General features: G+C 32.9%; 1 protein-coding gene across 1 annotated transcript; it reads left to right on the top strand.

Annotated features, from left to right (window-relative positions):
* The first annotated feature begins 2037 nt into the window (after positions 1-2037).
* LOC114168983 lies at positions 2038-3936 on the top strand. Its single transcript, XM_028053991.1, has 2 exons — positions 2038-2390; positions 2940-3936. The coding sequence occupies exons 1-2, from the start codon at positions 2047-2049 to the stop codon at positions 3799-3801; spliced, it is 1206 nt and encodes a 401-aa protein (XP_027909792.1). The 5' UTR covers positions 2038-2046; the 3' UTR covers positions 3802-3936.
* Positions 3937-12129: the final 8193 nt, after the last annotated feature.

Genomic DNA, 12129 nt, shown 5'->3' with positions numbered 1-12129 from the left:
TGATATTCTTACTAAAATTAATGTTTTTATTAAATATTTCTATAAATATTTTAAATTAACTTTAAATTTTACATCAAACATTAGACTTTGATTTTGTTTTGAACTTGAAATTTAGTTCCTAAACTTATGTGTAACAAGTTATTTGATTTTTAATTTTTACTAAGTTTGTATAATATGATACACTTGATGCCTTTATATATGATGACAAAATTGTTAACTTTTGAAATTAAGTTTGGGGTTTAACTTTGTTTAATAATAAAACTAAAAAAACTTATTTAAAAATATTTCTACAAATATTTAATAAAAACGTCAATTTTATTAAGAATATCATCATAAGTTGTATATAAAGATTAAATTGAGTCTCAATATAAGGAGGACAATATTGCTTCATTTTGACAAAATTTGGGACTAAATTGAAACTAAAAACAAATATAGGGACCAAATTGAGTCACTTTGACACGTGGCACAACAGTGAAGTGACACGTGTCAAAATAATAAAAAAATTAAAAAAATTAAAAAATTAAAAAAAATTAAAAAAATTAAAAAAAAAATCAGAAATTGACACGTGGCGTTGATTTAACATTGTCTAGTCAAAGTTAATGGTGAGGATCAAATTGAGTCATTTTTTGACTTAACATTGTCTAGTCAAAGTTAACGGTGAGGATCAAATTGAGTCATTTTTAAGAAAATGAGGACCAAATTGAGACAACGAAAAACTTGAGGACCAAAATGAAATTTCATGACAAATAGAAGGACCAAAAGAGTAATTTAACCTTTTAATTTTTTTTTCAATTAATAAATATTAATAATATTTTTATTTATGATAATAATATATGAAAAACTAATTACAATTTATCTAAATATCATTTTATTATATTTTTTTAACACTAAGGACAATTAAGTCATTCGACATTTTCATCTATTAAATTTAATTTTTTTAGTCACATCAGTTAAATTCTTCACAAACTTTCACAAAAATTACTCTCAAATCCACTCCACTATTATCCTTAAATCCATAAAAAAAATAACATAAATATCATCTTTTAATCAACCCAAATCAATCATCTCCCTTCCTCTCAAATCATCACCCAAAGAACATACCCTAAGTATTTGTTTTGTATATACTGTAAACGGATCGGAATACCTCGCGTCCTTTAATTATTTATAAATTCATAGTATTTTTTTGATAAAAAAAGTTCCTTTAGTTGCTTAAAAATAATCTGTCATCGACCTACATACAAAGAAATTTCAGCACACACATATCTGATTAGTCGTATATAGGACATTCCGTAGCAGCTAAGTTACGTGTGGTTCATTATCATGCTGTCACGGTTGAATCAGGAAACTAAAACCAAATTACAGATTATGACCATCTGTTTATTTAAAGGATGGAAGTTTGAATATGTAACTTGGTTAAATATTTAGATATCAATAATTCTATTCAATTAAAGAAAAAACTAAATAAAAATTATATAGAAGCCTATGTTCTTCCAATATTTTAGGTATAGTTTGTCAAATACTTTATGTGGTTAATTTTTTTTTATATTCTTTTTCTTTTAATATATCCAACGCCAAATGCTCCTTTATGAAGAATTTTTAAATCATCTAAAAAAAATACTTTAACCTTTTTCCTATGATTTATTGTGTTTTACATTTAGTCATTCAATTATGAATTTCATATTAGTTTCCGATAAATTCAATATTGGTTATTGTGAATGTAAAATATTCCATGGGATTATACCAATGAACATCGTATATAGTTGACCCATTTATTGCAAACTCATCCACACGCTTTTACGTAATAAATAAATTGATTGTAGTCCATTCAAAGTTCCAACTATTTTTTTACATTACCGTGATAAGAAGGCAGTGTTTTTTATATTAGATGGATAAACACGTATATATAATTAAATATTATTTATTTGTCGTACACGAAAAATATTGTATATGAATATACCATTCGTATTCTATCCACAGCACTTTGACTAAGTCAATGAATTGATTTTTGTACAGACACGTATATATGAAACCAAAACAACTATTAGTATGTATGCGTTGTTAAGCTGCAGAAAAAGATACGAGAGTGAGAAGAAAATGTATGTGACAAGACCCCTTTCCATGTACAAAAGGAACCCCGGTGCTCTTTCAGAGCCTCCTCCAGCAGGACCAAATTCAGGTTATCTTGTAATCTTTGATGAAGAAGCTCAGACATACTCATGTTTTGGTTTGTGCAAGGACTCTAATATCAGGGATCTTCCCTTTCCTCAGGACAAAAATTTAACCATCAACTATGGAAGTGACGATGAAGAAGCCTTGTTTGTTCCAGTGTTGAATCAACCACTCTCATCAAACCGCTACTATGTGATAAGAAGGAGGGGGAAGCATCAAGGGTATGAATTCTTATCACTTTTTATTTCAGTTAAAGTTCAAAGGACGCTTTTTATGTGGTTTCAGGATAACTAAAGTATTTCCCCCAACCACTCTTTCTGCACCAGAATGAAAAATGGCCTCCATAAATTTTAGAATCCAATCTATAAACTTTTAAGTATTAAACACACATTAGTATTATGCTGTCTGTCTAATTCAACTTATTTGCGAGAAACTTTGACAAACAAAGAAGCATGTTTTCACATTCTGGTAAGTCCCACGCAAACAATACAGAAATTCTAAAGTGTATTTCAGTTCAAGTCTAATAATTCTGAACATTTTGGATAATATTCGTCTCAATATACTTACTTTATTTAAGAGTTGAAATGAAGGATAATTTAAATATGACTTCTTTTTCTAACCTTGAAAATAAGAAAATCGTAACAAGAATTACCGACAAGAAAACAGATTATCGATACTAATGATATTATCTTAACAGATCTAGAAACAAAAGTTATTGCATTTGACAAGTGTGTTTTCAAATATCATTTTGATTCTTGAATTGATTTCAGAAAAGCTAGCACAAGTTCAAAGGAAGAGAACATGGGAACCTGTTTATGTTGCAGCTTTGTCCACGATGTTAAACCAAGACCTTTGGATCCCTCTGATGTTTATCAGCAGGTTGAAATCATGAAAAAGAATTACGGTTTCCATGCAAAGTCGGTTGCCTCAGACGGAATTCCTTCTGGTTTATTGAGGTATAAAGGTTGGACAGTTTATACTCGCACTCCCAGCAATTACCATTTACGTGAAGCTTTAGGCGCCAATGATTCCTTGCGTGCCAAGCTTCCTGGTGTCAACTTTCCACTGTCTAATGATAGGTCTGAATCGGTGGTTGTTGGAAAGTGGTACTGTCCTTTTATGTTTGTGAAAGAAGGAATAAGACTGAAGGAACAGATGAAGAAGTCAGTGTTCTATGAGTTGACACTTGAGCAAAGATGGGAGAAGATATTTTCGAAGGAAAACAATGAACACAGTGGTGAGAACCATGATGTGTTTGTAGATGTTGTTGTTCAAACAGAAGTTGCCAAGGTTGAAGGAAGGGAAGCTGTTTGGGATGAGCATGGTGTGGATGATGAGAAAGTGGTGTGGTTCAGGAGTTTTGGCGATGGAGCGTCTGAAAGAAGTGTTGGACTGAGTTTGGAAATTGTTGATGGAATGAAATGGGAGCAAGAAAGAGTTGGGTGGGTTTCAGGGAATGAAAGGCAAATGAGAGTGGAAAGAGTGGAGAAGTTTGAAGGTGTAATGAACAAGTGGGTGAAATTTGGTTGCTATGTGCTTGTAGAAAGTTTTGTATTAAAGGCAATGGATAGCAGAATGGTGCTAACTTACGAATTCAGACACAAACATCAAATTAGGTGCAAATGGGAGTGATTGTTTTCTTTTTCTGCATATTTGTGTTCTTTAATGTTTGATTAGTTCTTGTTTTTCTTTTCTGCATATTTGAGTTATAATGTTATTTAATGTTGACAAAGGGAAACCAAATCAGATTGCCCATTGAGAACAAAATCTTATATGCATCATATAAATATCTAAAACCTATGATGCACAAATACGACATGTGAATTAGATATGTTAATATAAGACTAGATACAAGATATATGGATATTGAAAAATATACAATTTTTTTTTAAAACATGAGAAATATATGACTATTCACGTGTGAATCCAGATTAAATTAAAATGTATTAAATATTTTCAAAATAAAAATTTATAAATTATTGTTATTATAAAAACAGTATTAGTTTATATATTATATACTTCATTGATAAGTATCAGTAAAGCATTTTAAAGTATCAGATACAGATACGTGTCACAAATTAAAGTATCGGTGTATCATAGCCTAAAATGAATAAAAACCGAAAATTAGATTGGCTGGTGAAACTAACTGTTAATGTGAAAACAAGTGTTGATGATAATTCATTTTCAGGAACTATTAATGAAGATTAAAGATATAGCGTCCATTAGAGCACAAAGAATCTGTAAAGCAAGAGCAAAATGTTTGAGACTAGGAAAATTTGCCTAAAGTTATAATGACATGATGTACCACCGCAGAGTCAAAGAAAAATTATTGAAATATTATATTTACTTCATTTTTGCTTATGGCAAGAAAAGAAACATAAAATGAGTTTGTTGCAAAATACTCACATACACTAAAAGAATATGCAACATAACTCACTGTGGTGTTTTTCATTGATGGAGAATGGGCTATTATATAGCCAATTTCAAACCAAATATTAACAAACCAAACTAAATCTTAATCTAATCTAATCTTATCTAAATCCCATATTATCAAACTAAATCTTAGATACTCCGACTAACTAAAATAACAACTAATTTAAATCTAATTCACCAAATATAAAATACCCTATCACTTTGCTAAATAAAAACAACTCCATTATCTAAAACATAATCTAAAAATTATCTAACAAAATTAAATATTATCTAACAAAACTCCCCCATAATCTTAAATTTTTTTCTTCTCTCATCCCAAACAATCTTTTATTTCCATAGCCAACTTGCTTTTTTCTTTGACTAACTTGATCTTCTCTTTGTCCGACTTGATCTTCTCTTTGACCGACTTCATCTTAACCTTGGCTGACTTACCCTTTGTTGGATTCTTTATTGTCTTTGTGGCCGACTTGTCATTAACTGGATTCCTTTGAATAGGCCGAGCTCTCTTTAAGAGATTAGACAATTCCCACACCTTCTTCACACTGAACTTATCCTCCATTCCAAGTCGCCACTTCTCATCTTGCACTTCCAGTACAACTCTTAGATCCTTCTCGGCATGCAACTGCTCTACTTGTTCAAGATCCGAGCATCCATAATCCGTGCTGTGCTATCTGAGCTAGTTGGACACTCTACCGAGCTACCTAGGCTCCTTGCTAAGCTTTTCAAGGTGATCACTTGCTCCCTCGAATGAGCTGGGCACTCCACTTGCTCCACCAAGCTATTCGAACTTCCCACGAAGCTAACTAAGTTGACCTCATGCTCCGCCGAGCTCTCCAAGTCCCTTTTTCGGGTTGTTTGAGATCTCCACACTCTTTGACAAACTTTTCAAGTTGTCCACACGTCTTGACAACCTCTCCCTGCTATTGGAATGATTTATGACACTCAACCTTTTTGCCGACTTCTCCACTTGTTTGTTCTCATCCCTGAGCTACATACTTTCACTGTCCACACGTTTCAAACACATTTTCTGCAGGATGCTCAACTCCAATTTGTACATCCGATTTTTCTTCTTTTCTACTCGGGCTGCTAGCCAACCATGCTTGTCCTTCAAGTACAATACTTGTTTCTTTATTAGAATCGAGTTTCCTTTCTCCACTATCGGACCTATGCTCAAAATATTACTCTTCAACTCAGGAACATAGTAGACATCATTGATTTCTCCAACCCGACCATCCTGCTAAATGTGTTGGATTGTTCCACACCCTTTTATCACCATCTTAGAATCATCTCTACATGACACTAATTCGACCTCCACCTTGGTGAGTTTGTTGAAGAAACTTTCATCTCCACACATGTGATTGCTCGCTCCAGTGTCCAGATACCAGACCGAGTTTAAACAACCTGGACTAAGCTCGTCACTTGATCTCCTTTCCTTCACATGGCCTGAACGCCACTCAACTTTCAATTTACCACTTTTGAATTCGGCATTGGAGTTTTGCATCATCATTAAAATCCCTATCTCCTCCTCCTCATCTTCCTCTGTGAGAAGATTTTTCTCTTTTTTTTTCGATTGACAATATTTTGCTATATGATCGACCTTGCCACAACTTGCCGATCTGCAGTCTCTTGTGTAATGGTCGTACTTGCCACACCTAAAACATTCCACTTCTAACTTGGACTAATCTCCTTGGCCCCTTTCTTGACCACAGCCATGCCAATTCTACTGCTTGGTTTGATCCATGCTCTCTTCAACATCACCTTTTTCACGTCCATCTCGACCTCGGCCACCTCGTCCTCTACCTCAATGACCTCGTCTTTGAGTATTCCGAGTTTCATTCAAATCAAGTTATGCTTGTAGTGCTTCATCACGTGATTCATGCTTCTTTCCTCTCCTTTGTTCATGGGCCTTCAATGACCTGACAAGTTCTTCCATTGAGAGAACTGACAGGTCCTTCGGCTCCTCGATGGCACATACAATGCTCTCGAAATCATCTGTCAATGACCTCAAGATTTTTTCCACAACCTGACTTGTTGACATTGGCTCTCCATTCTTGCCGAGTTGGTTGGCGACCTTCTCTACCCGAGTTATTTTCTCGATTACCTACTTTTTATCTCCCATCTTCAACCCTTCAAACTCTCTTTTGAGATCTTGAAGCCGAACTTGTCTGACCCAGTAGTTCCCTCTGTATGCAACCTCTAGAATATCCCATGCTTCCTTTGAAGATGGAACGTTTGCAATCTTCTCAAAGCCTGACTCGTCCATCGCATTGTACAAGAAATACAAAGCCAACTTGTCTTTCACTCGCGTCTTCTTCAACGCGGTAATCTAGGTCACCATTTGATTTGCGTCCTCTGCAGGTTTTTCGTATCCGCTGTCCACTATATCTCAAATGTCTTGGGATCCCAAAAGGGTCTTCATTTGCATACACCAATTATGATAATTTGTTTTCTTTGTCAATTGCGGCATCGTCATACCATTAACAACTTTAGCCATCTCTCCTTTTTTTTCTCACAAAGCAATCAAGCACACACTTTTTTTTGCTCACACTATTTCACTCTCTCTCCTTATTTTTTTCTCACTCTTTCTCCTTTTTGTTTTCACCCGGTAGTACTCAGAGCATAAAGCTCTGATACCATTTTGTTGGAAAAAACTCACACGCACTAAAAGAATATGCAACGTAACTCACTGTGGTGTTTTTCATTGATGGAGAATGTGCTATTATATATCCAATTATAAACCAAATATTAATAAACCAAACTAAATCTTAATCTAATCTAATATCCCATATTATCAAACTAAATCTTAGATACTCCAACTAACTAAAATAACAACTACTAATATAAAATACCATATCACTTTGCTAAGTAAAAACAACTCCATCATCTAAAACATAATCTAAATATTATCTAACAAAATTAAAGATTATCTAACAAAACTTAAGATTATCTAACAAAGAGTATATCAAGAAATATAAATTTTCAAGTTTTCAATTGATAACAAACATGAGAATACAAGTTATGAGAAAATATTTTGTCCTTTGCAATATTTCTTCTCAAGCTCTACCACTCTGACTGTCATCCTAACAAACCTTCAAGGCCTCTTTCGAAGATTCAATTATACAATTTAAGAGAAAACACTTCATTCATAACTACGCTAATTTTCGAGAATCTCAAATTCAGTTGAATCTGAAAGCAAATAAGAAAACATAAAATGGCTCTTCCATCCAAAAAGCCATCGAAGAATTAATCTACAATTGTTCTAGATATCAATTTCACAAAGTTGAAAACAAAACTATTTAATTCTTAATTGCTTTTCACATGATGAAGGTCCATAAACCAAATTGAACTCTCTTGTCCTGGTGACTTTCCTCTTGATGCCAAACCATGAAATTCCAAAGTGATTAAAAAATGATTTTTACAAGAGCCAAGAAACGTTATTTATAGAATGGTATAGCTTCTCTTACACACTAGCCTAAGAGATGTGAGACTTGGAGCACTTTAGGTGGAACCTTCAAGGGTTATACAAGACCAAATCTTTGGCTTGTGTCGTAACCGAGATCGCGGCGGGACGGCAAAAATAATTTTAAAAAAAAAACAGATGAGTCGCCACCATAGTTTATTATGGAAAACTATAGAAAAACCTTAAAAGAATGGTCTTCAAAACCAAATTTGGATTCAAGAGTCGGTTACGTGTGGGGAAGGTATTAACACCCCCACAACATCCGTCTTAAGACGGTTCCCTCCTTAATTAAGTGTTCAAATTAGAATTTGATGCTTAAAATATTTATTATTCCCCAAAAAATCAAACAAAATAAAAAACACATACAAAAATATTAAAGATTAAAACAATTTTTTTTTGGGCCCGACGAGGATTGTACCTCGCTCCTATGTATTTCCATTTGGAAAATCAAAGATAACGTAGTTCTCTTAAAAAAAGCTGTTTGATATTATTATTATTATTTTAAATTTTAGTATATATATATATATATATATATATATATATATATATAATTAATATGAAGAGAACCCAATATTCTACCTGCTAAAGATTTAGTTATCAAGCAAATCCGAGATTTGACATGATATTTAAAATGATTTTATAATTTTTATTTATTATTACTATTATTAATTTAAAAAAAAGAGAATTAAAAGCCTATGAAGGAGTGTTTTGATTATCAAGCAAGTCCGAGACTTGACATATATTCATGTAAAAGAAATAATATTATTTTTTATTTTTTATTTATTATTATCTTTTTTTAGAGAGAATTAAAGCCTACGAAAGAAACTTTTTTATTTATCAAGATAAATGACATTCCAATTAAAGGGAAAGAGAAAGGTTGAGCACATCAATGACAAATCCAAAATCATCTAACATGCGAACCCCAAACACATTTATTCATATAACAGTTCAAACGATGATACATTTGATATTATAAGAGAATCATGAATAACATTAGGAGCAAAAAAAATTTACCTTAAGGTGACCCCCTTTTGCATGGTAATAAAAAAGGATAGGGGTTTTTCGAATTTTTTTCTGTCTTGCATGAAGTTTTGTGCTTATATAGGCACCTTAGGGTACCACTGAAATCCTAGACTTTAGTTATAATAAAATATATGAGGAAATAATTGGTCCTGATGAAACATATTATAGAAATTAAATGGTCACATAATATCCCCGATATTGATTATAATTATTAACGAAATATTTCCTGTAATTACTAGAATCATATTTTCTTTCACATAAAGATCGTGATCAAATCATAACATATTATTCATATAATTGATCCTAATTATTACCAGAAATATTTTCTTCTAACTATTAAAATCGTACCATTCTCTAAAAAGACATTATTCTCGGGAACATTTACTTCTAATAATATCTTCCCTGACTGACAAATCAATGAGACACATCACATAAGCGTAAATGCAAGATATTTATTCTAATTATTATAAAAAAAATATTGCTCCTAATATTATACCTTTCTCTAAAAACAGAAATTATGAAACGTCCTTGTCTGACATGTCATGTGAAAAGTGTAAATAGCAAACGGTGGGGGTGAAAATATGTACAAAAGATTTGGGCTTATGAAAAGAATGTGATAATTAAAAATAAATTAGATTCTCATTCTCTTAGTTTTTTCTTCTTCTTTTTTCCCATGGTAGAATTAAAGTTAAAAAAACCTACCATCAATCAAAACATATTTTTATTTTATTTTATTATTATTATTATTATTTTATATATTACTTATTTTATTATTATTATTTTTTTAACAAAACAAATGCATTTACCCGGATGAAATTGGGTGTTGACAGCTGCCACTCTTTACTTAGATTTGACTAGATAATATGAAAGTGAAATTTTCATATTATCATAGTAAAAGATAAGTAAAGATAAAAACACTAATTTCATTCGGGTTTCAAAAATGAAAAAAAAAGAACTCGACCATTGCCTCGCAGAGGGCCGATATAACAAAAGAAAACCTGCACTCGACCATTGCCTCGTAGAGGGCCGAGATACCAAAAGAAAACCTGAACCCGACCATTGCCTCGCAGATGGCCGATATAACAACAAAAAACCTAACCTCGACCACTGCCTCGTAGAGGGCCGATATGCCAAAAGAAAACCTGGTCCGACCATTGCCTCGTAGAGGGCCGATATACCAAACGAAACCTGAACTCGACCATTGCCTAGCAGAGGGCCGATATATCAAAAGAAAACCTACACTCGACCATTGCCTCACAGAGGGCTGAGATACCAAAAGAAAACTTGAATTTGACCATTACCTAGTAGGGGGCCGATATTGAAATGAAAGTTTGTAACCATTCTATGAAGAGGGTTCTAATATGTGAAATTCGAATTGAATTTTGTAAATGCATGAATGAATGAGAATCATATTTGTTCTTGACAAATCATGTGATAAGTGTATACTTGAATCTCTAGATGGACAAATTTATGAAGCAAAATAGATGACTTAGATGAATTGGTTTGTGAACCTTGTTTAACGTAAAAAAAAGTGTATAAAAAATGATGGCAATGTGTGAAAACTTTGACTAGCATAGAAACAATGTGTAGAAACATTGGCAAGGTGTGGAAACCTTGGCCGACTTAAAAACAAGGTGTAGAAACCTTGGCAAGGTGTAGAAATCTTGACTAACGTAGCTACAAGGTGTGGGAACCTTGGCAAGGTGTAGAAACCTTGACTAACGTAGCTACAAGGTGTGAGATTCTTCGCAAGGTGTGGAAACCTTGACTTACATAGAAACAAGGTGTGGGTACCTTGGCAAAGTGTGGAAACCTTGACTTATATAGAAACAAGGTGTGGGAACCTTAGCAAGGTGTGGAAACCTTGACTCACATAGAAACAAGGTGTGGAAACCTTAGCAAGGTGTGGAAACCTTGACTTACATAGAAATAGTGTGTGGAAACCTTGGCAAGGTGTGGAAACCTTGACTCACATAGAAACAAGGTGTGGAAACCTTGGCAAGGTGTGGAAACCTTGGCAAGGTGTGGAAACCTTGGCAAGGTGTGGAAACCTTGACTCATATAGAAACAAGGTGTAGGAACCTTGTCAAGGTGTGAAAACCTTGACTTACATAGAAACAAGGAGTGGGAACCTTGGCAAGGTGTGGAAACCTTGACTCATATAGAAACAAGGTGTAGGAACCTTGGCAAGGTGTGGAAACCTTGACTCACATAGAAACAAGGTGTGGAAACCTTGACTCACAAAGAAAGATGGTTTCGATTCGCAAAAGTGACAAGAATTTTTTCATTTCATAAAAAGAAGTATGATGCATGTACATGATGCATGATGATTAAGACATGTTGTGAATTTTTATTTTTGAGCATTTAGATGATTTATGCATACATGAATACGCTAACATAATTTGATATGTGCATGAATATGCTAATATAATATGATATATGCATGAATGTGTTGGCATGTATGTGACTTTTTTTGAACCAAATACTACATAGAACCTAATTTTCTAACACATGTTTGGATATTTTTTGTTTGACAATTGATGTCATGTGTATGAATGCATGCAAATGCTAACACATGTTATGAATTTTCTTTTTATGAGTGCAAGAATATGTTGATGCTTGTTATGACTTTTTTTTCATGATATACATGCATATATTTTTTTAACATTGATTATGATGTGTGATAATGTTGTTATGTTTATTTCAAACATGCATAGTGAAAGATAATGTTGGCATGACTAATGGATTTTCTTTTTGAATACAATTACAATATTAGTGTATGATGAACATGTTATGATTTACTTTTACATGTACCAATTTGAAACTTTGATGTATGAATTAATGTATAAATGCATGATGAAAGTTCCTTTGTTAAATTTTTTTTTTCATAAAAGTTAATGATGTATTCATGATTAGATATGAATCTATGCATGAAGCATGCCCTCATGTATTTTTTCACCTTTTACATTGTATCAAACTTATTTCAATTGATCCCCAATCTGTTGTTATTTTTAGATTTATGGAATTCTTCTATTTTGATTTTT

Source organism: Vigna unguiculata, chromosome 2 (genome assembly GCF_004118075.2).
Source record: "Vigna unguiculata cultivar IT97K-499-35 chromosome 2, ASM411807v1, whole genome shotgun sequence".
Classification (NCBI taxonomy): Eukaryota; Viridiplantae; Streptophyta; class Magnoliopsida; order Fabales; family Fabaceae; genus Vigna; species Vigna unguiculata.
The sequence above is the reverse complement of the archived record's forward strand: the minus strand, read 5'-3'. Positions and strand labels throughout refer to the sequence as shown.